At 38.6% G+C, this 26,606-nt stretch overlaps 1 protein-coding gene across 1 annotated transcript in view; it reads right to left on the bottom strand.

The window, feature by feature from the left end:
- Window positions 1–2,697: 2,697 nt before the first annotated feature.
- LOC117287794 (atrial natriuretic peptide receptor 1-like) overlaps window positions 2,698–26,606 on the bottom strand; it is a 98,830-nt gene continuing 74,921 nt past the window's right edge. The window contains exons 13-20 of the mRNA XM_033768311.1: window positions 26,108–26,276; window positions 22,164–22,313; window positions 18,870–18,993; window positions 18,505–18,573; window positions 14,427–14,601; window positions 11,917–12,015; window positions 10,048–10,139; window positions 2,698–9,000 (exon numbers count right to left, since the gene is read on the bottom strand). Of these exons, the coding sequence (XP_033624202.1) occupies window positions 8,908–9,000; window positions 10,048–10,139; window positions 11,917–12,015; window positions 14,427–14,601; window positions 18,505–18,573; window positions 18,870–18,993; window positions 22,164–22,313; window positions 26,108–26,276 (971 nt within the window). The 3' untranslated portion in view covers window positions 2,698–8,907. The remainder of the gene's footprint in view (window positions 9,001–10,047; window positions 10,140–11,916; window positions 12,016–14,426; window positions 14,602–18,504; window positions 18,574–18,869; window positions 18,994–22,163; window positions 22,314–26,107; window positions 26,277–26,606) is intronic.

Below are 26,606 nucleotides of genomic sequence, written 5' to 3'. Positions count from 1 at the left end.
GGGGAATTATAAAGACTGGTGTGCTCTTCAAAGAGTTTTGTGCCCAAGGTATAGATGGTAGGACGACATGTACAGGAATAAAGGGAAAACGCACAGCATCTCCACAATGGATGCGAACAAAGGAACTTGTGATGTCACAGATTTCGTGGGTTATCTCATCCTGTATTCATACTAAAATTTATTCAGCTTCAGTGGTTATCCTCTATGGACCGGACCTTCATTCACTCTGTTTTTAGGGAGTATTTGTGTAATAAGCAAAGACCAATTTTGCTAAGCCAAAACAGTTTTACATCCACAAAACAGTGTGTGATGTATTGCTCACAACATGTATTTTGCTCAGGTGAACAGGTTATTGCCTTAAAGGATTGGGGTACTTTTTGTAACACAAAACACAATGTCCACAGATTTACATTAAAGTTACACCGTTTGAAAATATTGATAGTAGAAAGCTTCCCTGAGAATATTACTTGCTAAGCTGCTGTTAGTTTCTTTTAGAAATGAGTAAAACAATGTCATGAAAATACCTTTTATGCTAAAATAATTTTCGTCTTATGATCACGAGACGAAAATTATTTTAATGACATTGTTTTACTCATTTCTCAAAAACTACATCACCTCAGCAAGTAATATTCTCAGTAAAGCTTTTTTTGCTATCATTATCTTCAAACTGTGTAAGTTTAATGTAAATCTGTGGACATGGTGTTTTTTTGTCCTACAAAAAGTACATAGACCCTTTAAGGGTGAGGTTTGCGGTAGCACCATGTGTAGTGCTGGTTCTGAGAAGAACATGTGGATGACAACTCAATGTTTCGATCAATTTGCTCTGATCGTCTCCAGTCTTCCTCCTGAAGACATCAAGAGCAGACTTATCGAAACTGTGGGTTGTCACCTGAAGACGATCGGAGCATACTGATCGAATTGTTGAATTATCAACCGCCTCTCAGAACCAACACTAGGCCTACTATACCTGAAAGAGAATTACACATATTTATACCTCACAATATTTATACTCAAACCATGCAAAACTTCAAGTTTCACTTAAAGACAGTGGCCACTATTGGTAATTGTCAAAGACCAGTCTCCTCACTTGGTGTATCTCAACATATGCATAAAATAACAAACCTGTGAAAATTTGAGCTCAATCGGTCGTCGAAGTTGCGAGATAATAATGAAAAAAAACAAAAACACCCTCGTCACACCAAGTCGTGTGCTTTCTATGCTTGATTTCGAGACCTCAAATTCTAAACTTGAGGTCTCAAAATCAAATTCGTAAACTATACGTCACTTCAGAGGGAGCTGTTTGTCACAATGTTTTATACTATCAACCTCTCCCCATTACTTGTAATCAAGAAAGGTTTTATGATGATAATTATTTGTAGTAATTATACCAATAGTGTCCACTGCCTTTAAGTATACTCCGCTACTCCCAGCTAAGCAGATAAGTTTCGTCAATTAAAAGTTTGCGCTTGGTGCCATTGGGAAATAAATTTGGTGGAGTGGGTTGACATCGTATAACCTTGTTTATATGGACATTTAAACGGACCAGTGAAAATGGGGTAACCATGGCTTCTGTTTGACAGCACACTACTGTCTAAGTATTCTTATTCCCAGGAAAATTACACACAGTTGATTTGAGTATCTTTGGAGTTCATAATTAAATAAAAGGCAGTTCTTGATGTGTATTATATGGTCGCTATAGTGGGCCCCAATGGTGTGACAATAATAATTACCGGTATCAATAACCACCAATCTAATATACAGAATCCACAGGGAAATTTAAACAATGAAATTAGAAGATAAATGGTCCCAGACGAGTCATTCTAAGCAGCCCTAATTGTTCTGAGCTAATAACGGACACTTAATGCTCGTTTTGAAACCCTAATGAAGGCCTGAGCACCAGGAGAGCATGACCCCCATGTATAGGTAAAGGAAGGCGCCGACAATTAGCAACATCGACGATGCTAGAGGATTCAATGTTTAACTGACGTTAAAAGATATGCCTGCGCTACACATCGCACTTTTGCACAGTCGAAGTCAAATTTGATGCAGCCATTCAAAATAATCGGTGACAAACGTCAATTTTAGTAAAATAGTTTGACGCACTTAGGCCTACAGTAGTTAAAAACGGCAACGCTTGAGATTGCTGCTTAAGATTCATGTGTCATGCGACGTGTGGACTGAGAACAAAAGAGGTTTCACGGTCCGAAAACGTTATGTGGACTTACCCGCGTCCCACAGAGTTTTTTAGAGAGTGAATAAATCAATGAATGTATAAATGAATGTCCACAGAGTGACTGCAACAGAGAGCTAGCTGTGGACTTACAGTAGAGCCCAAGTGGGTCTTTCACACAATGGAACAGTAATCACCACCAAGTTTTTCAACTCGGACAAGGGAATACTAGATCAACAACAGGACCCCACCAACCCGATCCGAAGGTTGCGCGTATGTGCCCTTTCACACGTCTTCAACTTTCGGGGTACTTTTAAGAATGGAACAATGCTTGTCTGTAAGGTTTTCTTTGTTACGGTGGTACCCCACAGAGAATATTTCTCAAGAAAAGGGAATAATAGAACAACAATGAGAGAACCCTGTAACTGCCATGAAGGGTGTTTTAAAAATACGATGAAAGAGGAAAATTTAGCTGGTGAGAGAGGAGAAGAAAGACTCAAGAAGAAAGAAAAGACATCGACACCACGTTCTGTTTACCTTTTACCTGGACTGGTTTTTTAAAATGTATTTACTTTTTGTCATTTATCAACATAATACATAAATCGTGAATACACAATATTATCACCATCTAAATATTACCAATGTTTTAAAAATCATTCCCAAGACTATAAGTTATTAAACCATTTTATTTTTCGAAAAACAAAAACACAAATTGATTTTTGTTCAACAGTAATAATTTACACACCGAAATCATTTATAATACTGCCATATTGATGAATATAGAATACGTCTGACTTATGTCCTTCACGGTCCGGTTTGCTTAAAGGGGCTGTGTCGTCAGGATTAAATCAGGCATTTGGCTGTGCGTTGAATTATGTACTCTTATCCCAGTAACAACACCCACGCACACTCCCTCTGTATCATTGAGGGCACGTGCGCATCTAGGTGAGAGTTAACAATCCCATGAACAGCTACAGGCCTGCTTTGATCTTGACGAGAGTGCTCCTTTAATTACAACCCTCCGAGCTGGTTTACATTGAGTAAAGTTACCTTGAAGATCGTACATTTATAATATCATAATATGCAACTGCAACAATGTCATGTCAAAAGACTGACAATAAAAATCATACCGTTAGCAACGTCTACGTCAAGTAAACAACTTAACCATGTTGATATTGCTGTTTTGCTTTACCAGTTTTAAAATTCAATTTCAATTTCAATTTCCACTTTAAGATGGAACGGTCGAATATGATCGAAGGTATAATTAAAGGTACATTAATATTGACGGATTAAACATGGACCCATATTGGACATACTGTTTATCGTCAAATATTAAAGAATGTTTTACAACCGTTCCAAAATGTGGCGGTAGATGAAACAAAAGACTGTGCAAGTCTCGCTCGACCCCGCGCGTCTCCCCTTTATAGCTTTACATTTTGAAGGAAAGAAACTCACGCACTTTCACGGGTCTCAAGATTTGAATTTCGCGAGACTTGCATCGATATTAAACAGAACGTCATATCTACAATAGTCGGGTAACATCCACAATACTCCTTGAACGGTTTTGTCATTTCGCAGAAAAATGAATTTGTGAGGTTCTTCAAAGCATTATTGGTCCACTGAATACAAAGGTTTACAAAATGTTACATGAAACGGACCCAAAGTTTTGTTTAAAAAAAAATCAATCAGCTACGGAAAACACGAGTTTATTTATAGAATGATCTCGCTATAATGACCTATAGAAGACGTAAAGGTAGTTCACACGTTCAACCCTACTAAGTTATAATCCTAATTTAAACCGTTTATTAAATCTAGAGTATTTAAAGACCAATGTATATTAAAAGAGACCTACACATTTGTTTTAACGATAACCCGGAAGTGAAAACGATCCAATCTAACTTTTATTTTATTTTGTAGTATTTTTTTTTTTTTTTTTTTACAAAACAGATAAAGTATCCATTAAATTGTCACTTACGAAAGTGACAGAGCGAAGCTAAATACCACTGGATAATGATAACTGTATACAAAGTAAGGGTTCGGACAGTGCAATCTACATGGCTTTGTCTATAATTGTTAGCAAACTATACACAGGTTTATTTTATACAAAGGGTCTTCTACAGAGAACAGTTAACACTGCGTATAAAAAAACATGGCCTAGTCTGGCCTGTATCTGGCTTGGTAAGCCGGTTCAAACTAGTTCAAACCAGTTTGAGCCACTTTGGACACGTCAACCTAGCCATTAATCGGTTTATTTGTTACGTCGTGTTGGCCTAAACCGAAGAAAACCACATAGTTTTTTTTATTCACATCTCTCTTTTTTTTTGTTTTGTTTTGTTTTTAGCACCACAATGATCGACTCTAGTTTTACCAAGTTGCGAGCAAGCCGTTTCTACTCTCTTCTAGACCACACCTATAGGCTACACTTTTCCCTGTCAATACATTCTGTATCTATAGATAAAAGATAACATTTTGATGCTTCAATTATTCTTCTCACTTTTTATGAAAATGGCGACAAAAGAATTGATGGTTTCTAGCCCCCACCCAAACATAACTCACAATGCTTGAGAACGGAGACTATCAAGTGATTTTACATCGTACTAAAAAGTAAAAGCCGTTAACCTTCCCTGTTATTATAAACCGGGTCACTCGAGAACTTTCACAGATATTTGAGATTTTGTCAAATGACCACGAGTATTTCGTTTTGCTTTCTTGAACAAGGTTTGAACTAAAAAGAGACTCAATTACTTTCATAATACATTACATGTGTTTTTTTGTACAAACGTATATATCAAAAGAAGTTTTTTTTTTCAAAAGTAACAAAACGTAGTTTTAATTTGCCTCAGGCGTTATTGTTTTTGTTGATGTTCCGTTAAAACATATTGGTGACAAGGGCAGGAAATTCTTCAGTCACGTGACATCATTTTCGAGGGAGGGGGGGGGGGGGGTAAAACAAACGTCTTAAAATAAACGTCTGTAGAAGTGATGTCTGTGAGTGATGGGGAAAAAGAGCAGAAAACGGAAAGAACTTCCTTGAAAATAAACGGCCGCCTCGATCGTTTCATTCACTCGAAAAGATCTTTCCTGAATATAAAGATGAATCCATTTTTAATTATATTATTAGCCCCAATATTCTGATGATCAATGTTATGATTATAATGTCAAACCCAGTATCTGACGCTTTCAACATAAAAAAATACACGACATTATTAAGAAACCATCCGAAGAAATCATTACGAAAAATTGCAACATCCCCACACCAGATAAAAACATAAAGGTCTGGTCAGTGTAGGTCTTACACCTTGACTTCACATATCACCACTTAAATCTGTTTTAGTCACACAAACGCAATTTTCTTTAGTATTTACATTATAATTAATTATACACATATATTACAATTTCACCTTTATTTAAATTGACACAGAAATTAAACAATTTTTTAAAATTATAGAAAGAAAACATTATTTGCAGCCTTTTAAATTATAATGTTTTCTCGTTTAAAAAATAAAAAATAATTCATGACTATTCTGGACACAGCGTCGTTGACAGTCTATCATGTTGCACAAAATTACTCTCCCAACTTGTTGATTATCATGATTTCTAATTGTCTAAAATGGCAATTAAAAACACGTTGAGTTAATAAAGTATGAATACTGTGAGAGAACCCAATCTCATTGCTAAACTAGACTATAGCACTTGCAGTCAACTAGTCCTTCTTATTAACATGAAGCGTTTTCATAACGGCTGCAGTAGGACAAAGCATCGAGGTCGCTGTGCCCCAAAATACCTCATTTAACAGACCTTTAGGGCCTAGTGCTGATGACGTCACAGTTCTGATGACGTCACAGGTTGTTTACCACTTTGCAGAAGAGTAAAAAGTCATTGTGTCTTCGCACAAAATGTAAGAAACAGCAACAAAACATGCTTGGGGCACCCCGATTTTCAAAAGGTTGTCAAAGCCAACGCGTTACAACTTGCAAGCAAGACAGACTCTATAGTTCGTTTTTCAAAAATATACAAACACAAAAAGAAGATGTCTCTCTTGTTTTGATTTGAGCACGCAGCTTTTTTTTAGCATCAAAACCCACGCCTTTGCGACGCTTTAAACAACGCATTTAGCTGGGTGGGTGGGTGGGTAGTTGCTATTATTAACTCTACATCCTTTTGTGAAGAAGACTAACATGTTTTTAAGTTGCATTACATCAATGGCGGGTGGGATTCAAATTTCAATTTTCCCGTTTTAGACTGAACAGATTTAGTAATGGTCACAATAGCCCACTTGACAAGATTCCATTTTTGGACAAGGGCATAAAAGATGAGGAGCTTGCGGTACAACATGTACCAGTGTAGTATAGGGCCGCGTCCGAATTGGCGACTTCGGCTACAGCTACGGCTAGATCGCGCGCGTCTGCTATTCTTCAACACTGGTAGACGCGCTGATCTAGACGTAGCTGTAGCCGAAGTCGTCGTTTCGGACACGGCCTAGTATCAAGAGCAGGTGAAAATTAAGCATTGGCCCCTTAAGCTAATAAAAAATACTACATGTACATTAATAAATCAGATGTTCCTGCCACCAACGTTTAGTTTAGTCAAACTTGTAACCTGTTCGTTTTACAGAGAGTTGTTCTCTTTCTAGGATAATGGAAGGATATTGTACGTCGTTGTCTCGAAAACAGATTCGACGTTTCGAGTCTAGTATTGTCAGTCATATATCTATAATAAACTTTGTACTATACACACGTTATTTTAATTACCCCATTTAAACATGCCTGTAAAATTAACAGGATGCATGTTCAGGAAATGTTGAAAATTTGTATTCATCATTATTACTTTTTTATTCCAAATGTATTAATTTTGAAAGTACAGCCATAGAGTCAGAAAGAGCATTTTTATTTACAGCTTTTAATATTGTGTCTTTATAAAGTCGACATTCACGGTGGAGGTCAAAGGTGACAGCACTTGTTACATTTCCCAACATACATCACCAACGATGACGTTGAAAGGTTTGACCGATTACATAATCACATTTAATACAATTTCATGCAATAAAAATCCCACTGCCAAAGTCTCGTTAAATATATGTATGACTATTATTCACAACACAGTCCTTGAGAAAAAAATTCCAAATTCCAAATATCCTTCTTTCATTTCAGGAATTGTTATTCAGCCTTCCTTTGTAAATTTAGGAAAACAAAACAGATCTCCTACATTGGGACTAAAGAAAACAAAAGACTGTGATCTCAATTACCTATATAATTTATATTGTACTGAATGATGGAGATTTTGTCAGCTTTTGAATTCTTATATTTGTTTCTCTTTACGATGCTGAAATTTTATTCACCGGAAACATGAACATCAAAACTACACTACAATTTACAAAGTTAACGTCAGACGTCAGTATTTGTGTCAAACTTGACTTGTCTGTCACTGTACAAGATACGTCACGTCTCCAGTAATGACGTTAGTCAGCCAAAAACAACCTCGTTTCCAAGAGATTGTGTCGAAATGAATGATCGGATATGAAGCACAGGGCGGGCTTCGCTCATTCACAAGATAGTTTTTGTGTGTGATTAATATCGATTGGACTGGGCAACAGTTTGTATCTAGACTAAAATCTAGACTAAAATCATGCGACAGTCACTCTTAATTCTTTCGAGGTTAAACCAATGTGTATCTGTGCTTCATATCCACTCAGTGTTACAAAGTTGTAGTCTGTCGTCCGTGCATGCATGGTCTGACTATAACGTTCGTCCAAATTGGCTCAGATAGAACCTGACCATTTGAGCCATCTTGCCCCTTCGTCCATTCAAATAATTATGACCAAATTGAGGCTGGAAGTGAAATAGTTGGGACCCACACCGTGGGTTAGTACACTCACAATCATTGTATATACAGGACACCTACAACAGATGACCACATCATAAACATCGACTTTAAAAAAAAAACCAATTCTTCATGATACATGAGTCAGGTCCGTCAGTTAGTTGTCTATGTTGGTTCCCGGTGTCTCATGAGATTCTGTGTCCCCCGGATATTCTGCTGTCCCCATCATACGGCGAACTGTGCGCAAACTTCTTCTGACAGCGCCCTCTTTTGTATCATCCTCCTTCAGCTAATGATAATTTCCAATAATGGAGACAGCATCTCCGGCTTACAGATTTCACCATGACACAAGATGCACGTTGTCATTAACGGTTTGGAGACTTTTGGTGCTTTGGTTTTAAGTATGAGACCCTAATATGGCAGATGTGCATGTTGTCACAGTCAAATGTCTCGTCAACTTGCTTGCGTTTGTCACCCTTGTCACCGTCCTCTGTCCCACGTCCTCATAATACGACTAACAGTGGTTTCACGACGGTCTGTGGTCAGTAAAAAGTTAAGAGTTCAGTTCCAGAAGTTGTAGTCTAGTCGAACGTTTGTCTGTAAACATTATGTGAATGTCTCTTTAATTAAAGTCACTGTCCGTGAGTCAGAAAAGAAATGTGGGCGTGTCTATCGCAGTGCACGCGCCTGTCGTCATGAATATTCAATAAAAGGTCACTGTCACAGTTTGCAGGTCAACACGTTGGTCCAGTCGCGTCACAGTTAGTCTTTTGTAATGTATTTACATGTACACATAATATGAATTTTTGTTAAAATGCAAATCTCAAAGGAAGGCATGTATTTATTTGGAATTTTTCTTCTTCTAAGACATTTGTTTTTTATACACTGGAGTCCCTTAACACTGTTTTCCCCCAAGATTACACGGAAATTTCCTGATATTTAAAATCGCATAATCCGTTCTTGTCTTTCAGCTCTCCTTTCAGCCAATACGTCGTCTGTTTACCCTTCCCCTGGAATAAGAACAGCGGATAAAAAGCCAATTAAACAGCTACCTGAGCGGAATGTTTTCAACAGAAATGGTATTTTTACTTGTTTATAATGCACTTGTTCACCATTTTAATGTAATTTTGATATGTGTACACTTCTGAACTTTTCGTAATTATCGAGTAAAAATCAGGCCCCTACCTAAAGGTTTTTTGAAAAACTAAAAACACTTCTGCCGTTGAGAGCGGGCGTCAAAGGACAATGCCGCTGACGTCATTTGTGGGAGTTTGCTTTGTTATACATCCACGCTGCAACAAAGCGGCTTTATCTACTTATGACGTTTTGAGAGTGATTACGTAACGGGGCTTTTCGCAAATCTCGCAGAAAAGCTCTGGACAAGGGCATACAAAATGATTGTTTTTTTACACAATTGAAACCTATTTAGAATCATATGATTCGATTTCCTTATTCATCGAAAACATTTTAAGTGGAATTCAGCAAAGTTCACGACTTGACATTTTCGTTCAAGCAGGTCTTTAAGTAAGGTTTTACAGCAAAGATCGTATAGCGCCGATCTTTGGTTTACAGTGACTATGTAAAGTCTCTTTTGTGAGTAGTGATGGCTCTCAGAAGAGCCGGTTCGTACTGCTCAACGTTTAGGTCATTGCGCTCTGAACGTCTTCTCGACAATGCAGGATAAAGAGTCATTTAATATTCAAGCAATTCTATTTTGAAAATCGATATAATCCCAAAAGGTCAAATCTATTTTCTCTCGCCAATTCATTCGTGAATAACACACAAAAGAAGCCAACAATTTTAATGGAGATCCCACATCTGAAATTGCATCTATTTTTAACAAATGCATTTTCTAAAATGTCTTTGTAAAACAAGTGCTAAAAAATATCTATCACTGAGGACAGACGAGACAGTTACAAAACAGTCCACTAAGCCACCCAAAAGTGTGTTTAAAATCATTACTATTTTCAAAATCATATCTAAAGAGTGACTATAAATTTGAAAATAGTATGTAAATGTGGTGATGGGGGACGAGGTTGGATGTAACAATATTTTACCTTCATTTCAACTTCACCCCTGAGTTCGATCACGAAAGTGCCAAACAGATCGAGGATTTTCTTGATGTAGGAGCTCATATGAATCTTCATAGCTGTGGAAATAAAATAACAAAATTATTAAACCAATAAAATAACAGTACATGTATATTTTCCTGTTTACTGGTGAATTAGAAAAACCTTGGTTAAAGGGAGGTATACCTGTGATGTTTACCTGTGACAATTTACAGAAAATTAATGACCATAACATCCTCCAGTAATAAGCACTGCAGATGTTGATAATGTATATTATTTTGAGAAACGATTCCCTTCAAAGGAATGTGATTTTAGAGAGAGGGATTCAAAAACATTTCAATATGAGAAAGACTTCTACATAACACGTTTGACTAAGATTTTGTTTACAATGACGGATTCCCACCGCTCCATTTTATTTGGGCGATATCTCTAAAAAACGTTATCACATTTTGAAGTTAAATGTTTAGCAAGTTGTATTTTATAAAGTTATACAGGATTAAATCAATCGAATGGTTCCGCAAGCAAAGTTAACGTCCCCTTTAAAAAATACTGACACCAGTTGCTGTGATTGGGAACAGGTATAGTCTAGGAGGATCTAAGATTGCCTACGGGGGAAGCCTAATTATAAACCAAAGAAGGCTTCATTTCAAATCGTAGAAACCCATTGTTGTCATCTATCAGTAGAGAGAAAGACCGTGACCATTTCAGCAACTGTCAAAATCCCGGGGCGGCATATCACCGCCTCTCAGGCCTCGCAACCTGCCGGAAACTCGGGGCAGGTGACGGCACGAACGACATCACCCCGCAGGCAAAGTCTATTCGGCCTTGGCTGACAATGACCATCAAACTAGCCAATTTGGAGGTGCATCCGTCGCTATATCCTGCCAGTGAAATTAGTCTCAGGTCTTCTGGAAGCCTGTCAATGAGCCTGAGCTCCACACCACATTCGGCAGTTTGAAGCCTATACACCCGGCAACCCTGTATAACGCGGCACCCTTAGGTGTTTGTGAAAGTCACGTACGAGTGGCTACGTTACGCACGAGGTACGGTTATCGGATTGAGCAACCATAATTAACTTTGCAATGAAAGTCGTAATTTTTTGAAATTGAGCAAGGCAGGACGAAATTAAATTGCATATTTTTTGGAGGTTGTCACCACCGCAGTCGACCTTTAGCACACGCCTCGTAAACATGAATGTGTAGACGGTAATAAAATGAACATCTTTGTAGCTGTGAGACAAATAACGTGCGGGGCATAGGGGCGGAGTTGAAAATTACATGTGTGTAGAAATGCAAACAGATTGCATTTGTAGATGCTCATGTGAAACAATGTACAGCGAAAAACACCATGGTCAGATCTCCAACCCTGACCGTCAGAATGGAGATACCAGATAATGTGCAACTGTGCACAAAAATATTGATGACACAGTTTAAGTGGAAAGTAGAGCTTTGTGATATGTAGTAATAAAGTATTGTTTCCAAATTTGCTTGTTTTCAATAAACACACTATGATGAACAGTCTCTGAAAGTTTGTTTGTTTTATCTGTTAAATATATATTCCACAGTGTGTTGGGCCTACCTTTGCTCCAACATTCCATGAACATAAAGGCCTAATTTTGAGAAGCAATTCCCTTCTGAGGAATGTGGTTTACGAGAGAGAGAATTGGCCACTGGAACTTTCTATGGTGATTATTTGTCAGCTTTTATAACAACTATCTGGTCGTCGATTCTCACAAAAACCTTGTATTTTATACACTCTGTGATTATCAAAACGATTCAGCAAATTAAATCTGCACACGTTTGCTATTAAGGGGGGTTAGGGAAAGGACTGGAAAAAGAGCAAGAGGTTGATGCTAACCTTCTCCATTTGATTCCATACGTGATGCTGTGTTTACTGTGTCTCCGAAAAGACAGTATCTGGGCATCTTTAAACCAACCACTCCAGCCACCACAGGACCTGCAGAAAGAAACATCGCGCAACAAAAATCAATTCTAATTTTGAGTGACATCGAGAAATTTAATTGCAACTCAGGCCTGGAATTTACATCTTGGAAGGGGCAAGGTCGTTTTTATTTTACAAAGGGCACTTCCATTAGAAAAATCTTAAAGTCTATAAAATTATGGGAAACTTTTCAAGGGCAACAAGGGCCACACAGGGGCAACATATGGCATCTTCGTGGCCAATATGTTACTCCAGGCCCGACAACTAGCATGTTCTTGATGTCAAAGTTTGAACTGAACATCTAACCTATGGACATCATCAACAACCAATCTTATTCCCATCGAAGCCTAACCTAGCGGAAAACGAGTTTTGACGTAAAGGTCATGAAGGAAAACATATTAATGACATTATGGTGAATGCCGGTAGTTTGTGTCACTTTGTCCAGTGAGCCATTGCTCTATATTAATGAACTGTACATAATATTACATTATGGGGACATGATTTATATAATATAACTAGAGGCTAATATCAAAAAAAATCCAATGAAAAATACAGTATTTGTTAATGATAGGCCTCAAATTTTTGATGACTAGCTATTTTTAAAGGCTGCAGAAAAAAATGTATCCATGTAGGCCTATAAGACATGTTTCGATTCACTCTTATTTCCATACTTCATGAAAACAATAGAAACAATAATTTATAATAAAGGAGTAATCAATAAACAGTGCTATTTTACAAGGTAAAGAATAGTATATTAATACAGTTAATGAAGGCATCATCTAGAAGCCTAGGCTTGTTTTGAGATACCTGATGGACTATCAAACAACATAAACAGGACACTCAGACAATAGACAATAACATTTTGCATGTCGATATTTTTCAGCGCATGAAATCGATTTTCTCCATACAAAAATGTCTTGCCCAAGAAGAAGCAGTCGCTTCTAAGAAAACTAAGTAACTGCCCTTAAATCTAATAGTAATCAACCAACAAATTTAATTTAGTGTTTCGTGCATTTTAAGGGTCTCAATATTATGGGTTCCTGACTCCAATATTGCTCTTTGGATTGCTTGACTGCCCCAAGAGTCATTCGTCAATAAACCGCATCCTTAAAGAGAACACCTTAAAACATCACCTAGGAGAAAGTCGTTATTAAACTTGAACATTTTGTTTGTGTTATTACCAGGGATTAATCAAACACGAACCACTACCCACTCTAAGAAAAGCAATCGTGTTTCGAGTGGGTGGCTGAAGGAAACAAGCTGGCATCACGATCACCATGGTAAATTAAACAACATCGGCACGTGTTGAGTTGCCAAAAGTACAAGTCATATTATAGACTTGATTCAAGTCCCATTCTCACGTGAGAGGTCCCTAAGCATAATATCACGTCATCTTATACTATGATACAACCCGTAATAAGCATTACAGTGCGCGCTGTCCCGAGAATGCCGGACAGATTTGGGAATGCAGAACATCACAAAACAGTAGTTTTCTGGGGACGGCACGGGATTGGGACTTGAGTCAAGTCTAAAGTGCATAAAGAGATAAAGATCTCGTTTGAGTAATATGGTTAGGCGAACTTTGTGAGCACATATACAAAAAACCAGCAGCCACTTTGTACTTGAGGGTAAAATGTCGAAAGGTTGATAACCATAGAACGAAATAAATTAGTGTGATTCAGATAACTAGCTGGTTGCCACGTTGCAATGTCAATCCTCCTTTTTGAGATACATTAATACAAGAAAGCAATAGCAATAGACCGCTGTATGACATCACGGTTTGTTTCCTGCACAGCTTAGTGACTGATTGGACTGTATTTCCGACAGTTGAGCAGAGAGACAATTAGCCTTTTGAGATAGGGTGGACACTATCGGAGTGCACTGTGTGGGTTGGGTGTATACAGACAGATTTACCCCAACCTTACAGTTTAGTGTCCATCATACCTCAAAATGGCTTTTGGTGTCCCATTCTTCTGCAAAGCAGTAAACAAACTATCATCAGTAATCTGGAACATTTACAACAACAAAATCAAAGAAGAACAAACAGAGGCTGCCCTAAGGTGGGAAAGAGACAATCGAAAAAAAAAAACCTTCGGAGATAAATGTGGGTCTGTAAAAGCTAGTTGATCTAATTTGACGATATTAATTTCTCTAAAGGATTGGTACTGGTACACATTTTTATTGATCAGTATTTAAAGTTGTTGATGTTTTTGTTGTTGTTGTTGTTGGTGGTGGTGGTCCTGGTAAAAGCTAGTTGATTCAATGTGACATTATTTCTCTGAAGGATTTGCACTGATATAGATGTTATCAATATGTATTCAGTGTTGTTGTTGTTACTGTTGCTTTTGTTGTTGTTGTTGTAGCTGCTGTTTGTGGTGGTGGCGGGGTCATGATGGAGAGGGTTAACTACCACTCATTAAACCTACCTGAATGCAAACCAATTCGCAGCATGAGCGTTTTGTCTGGTTTATGTCGAATCTTGAAGCTTTTGATAGCATTCAGAAGAGCGAGAGACATGCGGGCAATCTCTCTGGCATGGAAGTCCCCATTCCGTACAGGTAAGCCAGATGCCACCATGTACGCATCACCTATCGTCTCAACCTGAAACCAAACAAACACAAACAGTTTTAAAGACAAACTCGGTCGATCCATCAAAGAAACGTTGAAGTTGGAGTTAAAGCTCTGTAAAGGATTGGTAGAGCTCACCAAATAGTCGCAGACAGTGGTCATGTTCTGTGTGATCAACCATTTACATAATAACATATATGGTGATTTAAAATCCGATTGTAGACACTTTTTGTTTAATGGTTTGAATAATTTTCACTTCATTGTTTTTTCAACTACTCTGTTGTGAAGCCAATGACTAACAGAAAAGCGAACTTAAATAACTTTATACGCCAAGAAGTAAGGAAGTGAGTTTTAGTTTATGAGAAGAAAAACCCAAGAGTATTTAACTAGGGAAACCAAACCAATCAGGTAGGGACTGAAAACCCAATTCACGTATATAGTGCCCCCGGCGTGACTCGAACCGGGTCCTATAAAGATTGAAGGCGAGGGAAGATATCACTACGCTAATAACCTGACCATCCGCATTTACAAATCTCAACGTTTCGTATATGCTCTGCTCGTCTCCAGTAAAATAAATTCATTCGAGTACACTATAGTTACCCCTTAAATGGAAGGTACATGTTTGGTAATTACTCAAAACATAACTAACTTAAAAACTGACTTGGTGAAGAGCATTGGAGAGCTGTTGATAGTATAAAACATTGTGAGAAACGACTCCCTCTGAAGTAGCAAAGATTTTGAGAAAGAGGTAATTTCTCACGAAAAGACTTCTAGCCAAAAGTCTATTATTCCTATCTGAAAGCACATAAATTCGTCCAACAAAGGTGTTTTCTCTCTCATTATTTTCTCGCAGCTTCGATGACCAATTTAGCTCAAGCGTTCACAGGATTATTATTTTATGCTGATGTTGGGATACACCAAGGGGGAGTACTGGTCTTTGACAATCACCAAACGTGTACCTGCCCTCTAAGGGTTTTGAAGTTCTGTTCCACTGATTTATTAAGGTATTCAATTCGTAAATGTTGTTGAAAGACCAACAACAGCTTACTTATAACAACAAATATTGGTGTGTTTTACAATGCAATCAAAACATTGCTCCCCATGTGAATCCCAAAAGACAAGAAATATCTTGCCGAACTCTGAACGACAGCTAAAGGTTTCGAGAACCGTTCAGGCTCTTGTATTTTCGATCAACATACAGAACAAAAGAAGCACAGCTCATAAAATACAATAGGTGACACAAGATATGCCCCTTACCACTGACTCACTGTTGCAACTGAATTGCTTTTTAAATGTTTGCAATACAGACATTTTCTAAATTTATATCCGAAAACATATTTTTGTTTGCCCAATGCAAACAGACGATAAAATTACCGTTTGAAACCTTATTCCCGCGTATAGATGTGTTTACACTGTCACTAACGTATTGAGGGTGGGTGACAGAATAACGTTTGTTGAAGAACCCGCAATGGGACCCCATCGAATACATGCATATCTCGTTTCATTACGAGGTCCGTGTAAAAATAACGCAGCGAGTATTGATTAGAACAGATGCACTTAAAGGAGATTCAACCTCTTCCCCAGAGACATGTTTTCTCGCTGGTACTGTGTACTTTCAAAAGGGCGTTTGCGCGTCTATCAAAAAATATTGAACCTTTTCCAATCTAAAGGAAGCATGCGTGTATATTATTATTTTAATATTATTATTGGAGACAAGTAGACATTGTCAAGTGCAACTTTGAATGAGAAAATATGCCTCTACAACTCCTAAACAATTCTTCATTACACACAAAATAAATAAAGATGTGTGGCAGACTTTGCCTCGATCGAACATCGAACACACGTACGTGCTAGTACATGTACATTCAAGATTTTGTACGTTTCGAAAAAGGTTTTCTCTTGCATTTTTCCGGCAATGTCGACCATGTGTATAGCTGCTGGATGCAGCAAAACAACTAAAGATGGGGTCAGTTTGCAAAGTGGTCCGGTCCGACGTCTTTCCCAGCGCTGTGCAGCAAACACTTCGAGCCGTCGTGCTTCGAGAATCCGGAATACACTACACATTTTGACATGAAGAGAAACGTTCTGTTCTAAAACATGAAGCCATCCCAACAATTTTCCCAGCAAGTGGGAAGTCGAAGAAGGTACCTGCAAGACGTAACGAACCTGAAGGAGCATTTGCTTAACGTGAACAAAATCAGGTATTGTTCAACTTTGAGGGCATGTTTTCAGCTTGCGCCAAGCGTCACTATCTTGTGTTGGCACTGAATGCGATTCATCGCGCCTCGATTGACGTCACGAACAGCGCCCTCTCGGGTCGGGCTTAGTTTCAAGTTTGTAAATAACATGGAAACTAGTTTTTCAAAACCTTAGTTAATTGTTTATTCATATTCCACTCATCAAAACACATATTTTAGCGACAAAAGCTTTATTTGACAAAATACCACTTCCAGGTGACTTAAACAGTTTTCTCGAATGACTTCAGACTTCATTTCACAGAAACAATGGTTGTAGTATGAACTTCATAATCAGCAAGCTTTCAGACTCAAAGACACTGGACACTATTGGTAATTGTCAAAGACTAGTCTTGTCTTATCCTTATACCAATCAATTATAATACCTTTAAAAACAATCTTAAGAAAACGGATCGATTCAGTAATTCTCTCTAGTTCCCAACCAAAAATAGCGAAACAAACCACTTTGGATATCATCACCCATATTCGATCTATCTTGTAATTCAATCTACAGAAAGTACGGGGTCTCTAGGGGTGGAGCAGACCGCCTCGATCTAGACCCGCCGCCGGATACAGGCACCGCAACCCGGTATCACGATAGTGATCAAGTCTTGCAATCCACCGGGGATCACTCACCGAATAGTGTTAACGTTTGACAGGATATTGTCTCTGAATTAACTACTAACGACCACCGAATATCAGCCGAACGCAGGTGTCCTGTTAATAATATCTTAGCAGCACACGCAATAGAGGAAGATGACCTTAAACTGTAATGGGATTGATGCGTAGCTCATCGGGATCAGCCATTTTTGTATATAGGCAAGAAAATTGATACTTGTTCCAGGGCCGTTTCGGTGTGGGATTTGCTGGCACCATCCCTGCACGGTTGGTGGATTCTTAACTCGTTTTTATCACTGAAATAGTCACCTAATTGTAATAAAATACCCGGCCTCAACGCCTTGCTGCTCGACCTCTAACGGTGTTAACCAGGCAGATGATTGACTTCAACAACCACTTGCAGTGGTGATTAATTTCCAATGCAATGCAATTTTCAAAGCAAGTAGTGCATAGTTGCAGAGAAGTTTTCAGCACATTAGGTCCAAGTCTACTGACAGTATTTCTTTGGCGTGTTCACATTATGACGTTGCTATTATGAATACTGATACCCATTCTAGCGAGAGAAAAGAACCGACCTATTTCCTATTTTCACCACCAAGTCTCGGTTTCATGTCACTGGTGTCAATGGGAAATAAACAAAAATGGCTGCGCAGCGGCTGATGTATAAACCTCTCTTTTGATAAATCCTAAAATGGTAGCTGAACACAAGATGAATCAAGTTGCTTAAAGGCACTGCACACCTTTGGTAATTGTCAAAGATCAGTTTTCTCACTTGGTGTATCTCAACAGACGAATAACATAACAAACCTGTGAAAATTTGAACTCAATTGGTCGTCCAAGTTGCGAGATAATAATGGAAGAAAAAACACCCTTGTCACACGAAGTTGTGTGATTTCAGATGCTTGATTTCGAGACCTCAAAATCTAATTCTGAGGTCTCGACATCAAATTCGTGGATAATTACTTCTTTCTCGAAAACTACGTTACTTCAGAGGGAGCCGTTTCTCACAACGTTATATACTAACATGCTAACAGTGACCACCAATAGTGTCCAGTGCCTTAAAAATTCGAAAGTGTTCCCTCACCTTGTAAACGTCGTAGTTCATGACGATAGAATCAAAACAGGTGTACAGATCGTTCAACAGATCAACCACCTATACGATGGAACAAAGAAAACAAGTTATTATTATTTACCAATACCTTTGTCAGGTTTACTTTTGTCAGGATAAGGCCACACAATTTGTGAGCTTATAAGAGTTGGTTCTACAAAAAAGCAGACCAAAAATCACACAATTTCAAGTGATATTTATGTGGATAATTGTATTCTACTTTTGGAATGTTTTTCCAACCACAGCCTGTTCATTTAAAAGCAAATACTTTTATAGACAAAAGCACCGGGTCTGAAGGCAATGTTTCCCTGTAATTTACTCGACCGCCTTATGATACTCACCTGTAACGGTGTACTTTCTGAAGAGAGACTTGTAAAACCAACGATATCACTAAAGTAAATGGTGACACTCTCAAACGTTTCAGCCGTCACAGGTTTACCTTTCTTCAGTTCCTCAGCAACTGCTCTGTTTTAAAAGAACAAACATAAGGGTAAATATGCAATAATTTAAACAGTTTGGGATCTAATAGATGTTAAATTTGCATCGGGGATAAAGAATATTAATTTTGGTTTTTACCCATACACCGATGTGTGTTAGCACTGTATACTCAGTACTTTCCCTAGCCACGTGAAAAAAATATCACAGGCATGTTACTCGGGTGGGGTTCGAACCCACGACCCTTGCAATTCTAGAGTTTGGGATCTATCGCGGTACATTTTCGCTCATTTGGATTATGGAAAAGGGTTCAACGATTTAAAGTATAAATCAGTATGTAACGATCGTCTTCAGTTAATATGCAACAATTTAAAAAACTTGGGTTTGCCGCGGTACCATTTTCGCTCTTGGATTGTGGCGGTACTGAATAAGAGTGTAACAATTCTACGTTTCAATCAGTATGCTGTGATCGTCTTCAGTAGAAAAATGTGTCAAAGTAGCTGTTGATAGAGGGCCTATAATAAAAACAGCAACTGGTTTGCATCAAGAAATGTTGTTAAAAGCAGGATACACCTTGGTAATTTTTAAGAGAGGTATCCTCACTTGGTATATCCCAACTATGCATAAATAACAAACCTGTGAACACTTGGGTTCAATTGGCCATCGAATTGCAATTCTAAGCAGCATATAGTATTTTTTCTTGAATTATTCAAGAAAAAAATACTCTTGCTGCTTAGAATTGTGTGTTTTCAGATGCGTTAGATGGAGCATTTCTCGGACTAAAAATGTTCAGGGGAAATTCTTCTTCCATTTCTCTAAAACTAAACTACTTCAAAGGAGTCGATTCTCACAATGTTATTAAATCAACAGCTAGCTTTCAAATATTCTTTACTAAGTTCATTAACGTGTTGAGTATTTACTAAGTATTATACACTACACTCCCTTTAACAATCATGCAGGCAAGAACCTAGTCAGTTCCATGACACGATCAGCCATGACGCGACACATCGACGGAAGATTAGGGTTTTCTGACATAATATTGACAATTTGTTGAGCTGTTTTTAAGCTTCCGGGTTAACAACGGTTGATCCAAAGAGCACGAGCGCAACCGCGGTTGATTTGAAGATTTTGTATTATTTTTATTTTGATGAAGTATGAACTTTAAATCCAACTTCAAATCGCCGGGTACGCGCGTACATACAGTCGCAACGAGTACGAACCGGCCATAATGTTAGTGTGTGTCAAACGAGTTGTCACCCTTTGGTAGACTTTAACTGTACAACAGTTGCTGGTATAGGTGAGGAAAGGACGAGTAGGTGTCTGTGAAACCATTGATCTCGTACACTGCTTCGGGTTTGTTTTTGGAGTAAGTCACCCAATTCACTTTCCCGGCAACACACAAGCCTTAATACAAAATCTACCGCTTTAACAGCTTCTCGCAGAACAATGTCACAACAATGCAAGCGATTTCCCATGTGAAATAATATAACGAACATTTTCTTGAAATAATGCAAAATTTCGCCCGCTCGGGCAGTAAAGTCGGATTTGAATCTTTAATTTCAAAGTGAGCAAACCTGTTTCATTTTATTGTTATCAAAGACGGTGCCCTCTGGCTACCCAAATGTAACACTTTGAGCCAGTTTTTCAGCGCGGTCTGTGAAGGAAATTCGAGAAAGAGTTGAATTGCAGCACCCTTTTATTTCAATTTATTTGTTAGACAAATATAGCCTCCAATATGGCATAGACGAAAGAAAACAAAAACAGTAGCATTAAACAAATAATTATATTCATTGTTGAAATCTTCACAAATAATTGTCTACCGCGGCTGTGTACTTAGGTGTGTCGCTCTCTTTTTGTGTAAAAGTACTCGTCGCTGGGGAAACATATCGTATTGCCTTCACATCATACCCCTCATTGTTATGCGTGGACAATGTGTGGCACGTTGCATTTCTATTTGCTTTGTGACACAAACTACAGGCTCGAAAAACATTATTATTTACAACAAATCCACAATATTCTTTGTAGATTTTCTTTGAAGGTGAGATGTGCCCTATATACATGACTTTGCACTCACGGAAATGCCGGGCATTCTTAAGCACAAGGGAGTTTAAATCAGTTTAATGAGTGCTCTACTGTTTACAGATATTTTGGCCCAGATGAAAAGATCTATTGAACCACAGCAGTGACACTCAATGCTCCATTCAGAGAAAGGAAAATACCTTCTATTTGCCTAAGCACCGCCGCAAAAAGAAACCCGAGACATATGAGCATCTTGGGAGTGGGAGACATTGCCCGGACCCCAAGAATGTTTTTTTAAACTAGTAATACAAAAAGTTATCATTTTACTAAGGTAATAAAAAGGTAGCGACGGGCTCTTAAACTGCCGTTTAAAATCGGGGTCGTGGACGTGCGATAAAGGCCCGAGTCGAAGGCGAGGGTTGTTATCGCAAGGCCACGACCCTGTACGGCTTCAAACGGCAGTTTAAGAACGAGTCACTACTCCTTTGTTCCCATTTTTCAGAAATGCATTGTGTGAGTAGTTAGTCTTGGTTCAAGTCGTTTCTCGTTTTCCTTTCACACACAGTGTGGTCAACTCACCAACAGTGCCCGCATCGCCGTAACAAGAACTGTCTTGCACCAAGACTAGCGCGTAGTATGCATCTTAACATATCCGCAAAAAAACAGGTTGTAAACTGGGCCTAATTTCATGGCTCTGCTTGTGATCACGATTCCCCGCTTACTTGCAAGCGCCAAATTTCTGCGCTAGCCTTGTAAGCGTAGAATGCCTATCGCAGAGAACACTAACGCATGCGCAGAAGCCACAATTCGCCGCTAGCCCGTGAAATACGCTTGCTGTGAGCACAGAATTCCCTCCTTCCGTAAGCGCCGATTCTGTGCTGACAGTAAGCTATGCCATGAAATTGGGCACTGGTCTTTATTATCCGTTTAAACACCCCCACTCGATTCACTCTCCACCAATAGGAATAGCGAAACAGTATCCCTCTTTCTAAGACGTGTATGAGCTCCTGCATCCATTGCTCATGTGTGTGCAAATAATACGCTGATACGTGTCACCCGAACCTCTCTGTCCTTACTCTATGCCCGAACACACGAGGTGTCTGACGTACCGGTATGTGTATGTGTATCCGTAGATGTGCGAAACCTCTCTATGGTACCAGAAACTCTGACGAGGATCTTACCTAGGTAGAATCTGATAAAGAAGTTCTTCTGCCTTCCTCTTCTCTTCGTAGAATGCCTCAGTTCTCTCCTGGACTAGGGCCTCTAAGTTTGTTGCGTATTGCTCCATACGAGAGAGTAGATTATCAACTAGACTCCGCCCCTCGTTTTGTCTGAGGAAACAATCCAATAACAAAAGTTGAGTTGTTAAATCATGGGAGATGAGTATGTGATCATTTACACATGAATAGAAGGGGCTTCATGAAGTTACACCAGGAAATTTAACCCACAATTTATTCTAAGCGCTTAAAAAGACCGGGGGGAGGGCTAGGCCTATATAGACCTAATCCATTGACACGATCTGGATTGAATCCATAGTCCAGTATCAATCAAGAAATGGGTTGAAATAGTGTGAACATAATATTCTTTTCAAGTTTATTTTATGATACCACTTTATTGTGGTGTTACAAGATGTATTCCATTTTAAAATGTTGACCAAAAACCTCATCAGTGTGACCTGGAAAGTGTTCACAAACAAAGTAGGACAAGATTTTTAACTCGGATTTTGTGACAGTTAGACACATTTCTGGGTGATTTTGATACTGATTATGGGTAATCCTGACCATGAAATGGCTCAGACTGACACAATAGTGGGTCAGGCCCCATGGATATTGGTCAAATCTGACCTAGAAGTTAATAGAGCGCCTCAAATGCCTTTCTAATTATTGTAGTCTGCGTAAACGGCCGCCTGGTAAACACAACTTGGAAACTTGCTACGATCTGGGCTAGGTCAAGTCTAGTCCTGTATTATAGGACTCTTTCTAAGTTTGTACACAGACATAGTATAATACGAAAGTGAAAGGCCGACAGGGCTAGGTCAAGTCTAATTTTAGTCTCTACGAACGACCGTAATGTGATAAAAGTTGAACCATTTGTTATTTTTAGAAATGGCAAATTATAATTTTATAATTATGTTAGATGATGTATGTACGTCTAGCAACTGTGGCTCTTTCCAGCGTATGTATAATTTGTGTGGTGCTATTACCTCGGAAGGCGCCCAATTAATCTCAAATATTTTGTGTCTGTTATCAAACCGGACTGAGCTATTAATTTACACATTCACTCAAATCTGCACCTGTTATGCCACAACAACAATATTTGACATTTCCTCCCTCGCTTTCTCAACTTTTACGGATATAGAAATCCATCGTCTGTTCCCCTTGAACGCCAAAGAACAGAAACAATTTATAAAGATCATAAATCGACGGCAATAGAGCCGTCACTCGCTGCATTGGGATGTCGACAGTTGTGCTCACTAATCGACTTTTATGACACAGCCATCTGGCGAACAAACTCTACGGCCAAACGAGGATCCTAGATTAATTAAGCAAGCCATAAATCTCGGTAACGGTGACAGTTTAACGAGGGCATGGCTGTTCTTATCTTCAGAATTACCGTGGTGATTCGTAATCGTTGTCCACGAATATTAACCACTAATGTTAGAGATGCTGTCCCCGTGAGTCAAAACAACGACAGGAATCAAAACAGGACAACGATTTTTTGACGACAGCAGTTAGCAAGGGTCCCTTCTTTGTTTTTTAACATGGTTGCAAATTGTTCACATACATGTAATGCACCTCATGTGAATGGAAAACAATGTTTATACTGTCCAAGAAGGACAGTCCAAATATTGTTGTCCTTTCACACGAAGTGCAGTTTGTAAAATTTCACAACCATGCCCAAATTAGGCAAGGGACCCCCCGCTAATTTGCTGTCATGTGAAAAGGGCTTTACACGAAATGCAACTACACGAAATGCAACAGTACACGCACAAAATAATCTAACTTAATAAATATGTACTTTTCAATTCCGTGAGTGTTGCACGACGAATTATTTTCTTCCTTTTTTCACTAAAACCCAAAACATTCCTCTGTTCAAAGGGGCTGAAACCTAGTAGTCTAGACAACCCACGGATACATTTTCAAATTTTAGCAACATCTGATATCTTCCACTCGTAATATTCCTATATTTCATTGTACCATTTAAACAAATTAGATTTATGGACATTGAATCTCGTGTGTACTATCTGAAACCTGCAACCTTATATCGTAGGACTTTTTATACAATACTGCATCCCCTTTTCACTCAGCAAGCTGCATGTACTCCAACTAGGCAGGCAGTTTGTATAAAATTGCATGTACGATACCACAACTTTGTGTTGTATTCATTTTATGCAAAGATTTTGAGTTCCCCATAGCACACGAGCAGATTTCGTTGTTCTGCGAAATGTTCCACAAACTTCAATTCGATCATAAAAATAAAAGTAATGACAATTAATAAAAATTAAAAAATCAACAAAACTACGTCTAATCTCTCTTGATAAAGAATGAGAGAGAAACAAAAAATAAGGAACGTTACAGAATCTGAAGAAACAAAAATCATGAAGGTCACAGATTTACATAAAACGTACACGGTCTAATGATGATCATAGTAAAAACATCCCTTGTAATATTGCTGTATGGAATTTCATATTTGATAAGAAATAAATAATATAATTTCGCATTTGGAGTTTATCGCTCAGTGAGCGTTTCATTCATATTTGTTTTGGCATCGATGCAATGCAAAATTTGTCATCGGTTTTTCACTATTCTCTCGTGACCCAAAAGGCCGATCAATGTCAAACTTCTACAGGTTTGTCAGTTTATGTATATGTTGGATTACATAAAGTGCTTAAACTGCCAGCAACCTTTTTGCTAGCAAAACCAACTCTGTATTGTTCCTTTAACACTATGCGATAAAGTGCAAGCAGCGCAATGATTTAAACGTTTGCGTTGATCTTGTAGTAGGGCAAACAAACTAGAATAACATGTTGTCTTGTTGTTGTGTGACATTTAACTTCTATCAATAAACCGCAAGCATCTTAGCAGAAAAACTGATGCTACAACCCTTGAATGTCGCAGGCAAAATACCCTTTTTAGCAGCAACGCATGTCCATTCACATTTCCTGAGCACAAACTGAATAACCACGCCAGCATTGCCATGGCAACGTTTTTCCTTTTTTTTTTGTCTCATTCCCCTTTAGAATGAAAGTAATCAGCGCCAAGGTGATCAAATGCTTAAAGGTTTGCAACTTTCCAATCCAATAATACTGCCCCAAGACTTTTCGTTGGAATTAATTTCGCAAGAACTCGGAAAGGCAAACCTAATCACAGGCCGGGTAATTCCTTCCACCTCTTTCCCCCCTTTTTTGAAAGTCAGTGGGAACAATATATGTAGCGATACAAGCATAGAGCTCCCTATCGTGCGGGATCGAGGTTGAGATTACCACAGGAATGAGGACTGTACATTTGCCCTTCGGCAGAAATCTCCAAATTGGAAATAGAGCGACAATTTAACGAAAACCGAATTAATATATTTTTAGAGACGAATACTGCTACTTGTGACTTGTTCGTCCCCCCCCCCGAAATTACATTCAAATAAATTATATCAATTTCAACACGGCTACTTCTGAAACCAGTTATTTGCCAAATGAAACTTTTTTTATAAATCATTGTTAAACGTGTATTTCTGTTGACTATCGAAAAACCTTCGTATACAAAAATTACGAGAAGATTGAAGAAGACAACAAATTTGGTTCGTGTTAAAAAATACAAGATGGCTTTTTTATCTGGCGAAGACGTGAAACTTCGTTCGAACTGCACAGGTCAAAAAAACTCAAACATGCAACAGCCGTAGTCCGAATATTTTGCCGTATTGTGGAATAGCGCCCTCTTGCGAAATCAAGAGAGATAGTAACGTCGAATGTCATAACCGTAGATGTTGTGATTTGTGTGGTCGCGAGGTTAACGCCCATTCTTGGTGATTGAGGGTAATATAGAAGATAGTTTAACAATATGACGCGGCAAATGAAAACATACTCGCAAACAATCAGCAAGTTTACAAAATGATGTAATTATTTTTGACATACTTGTTGAGTTTTCGCATAATGACCCTGAGCCCGCCGAAGTCCGGTCTCTCGGCTGGGTCCTCAGCCCAGCACTTGTTACATAAATTGCATATCTCGTCTGGACACGTGGCTCGATCTAAGGTGGGTCTGAAAGGTGGCTTGTTACCCTGCTGCACTTTCTGGATGATTTCTGAGAAATGAGGAAAAAAAGTAAAAGGAAGGCGAAATGGTTAAAGACAAATCAAATAAACTAAAGAATGCAACAACGTAGAAACTTATCGTTTGCCCAAAGAGTAACAGTGTGCATTCCAGGGCATATACCGACAGGCACAATCCTACACTGGCCACACTTAGCATGATTATGTGAAATGGTAATTTTCTCTACCTATATATTCTTAAAACTCCACGGTCGAAATTTATCTGGTTCTGGGTCTCGTGGGGTCTGATTCATTTCGGGGTCAACTGGGAATCTAGGCATAACACTAACGCATAATCCCAATCAAAAGCTTATCTGAACCTA

This window comes from Asterias rubens, chromosome 3 (assembly GCF_902459465.1).
Source record: "Asterias rubens chromosome 3, eAstRub1.3, whole genome shotgun sequence".
Classification (NCBI taxonomy): Eukaryota; Metazoa; Echinodermata; class Asteroidea; order Forcipulatida; family Asteriidae; genus Asterias; species Asterias rubens.
The sequence above is the reverse complement of the archived record's forward strand: the minus strand, read 5'-3'. Positions and strand labels throughout refer to the sequence as shown.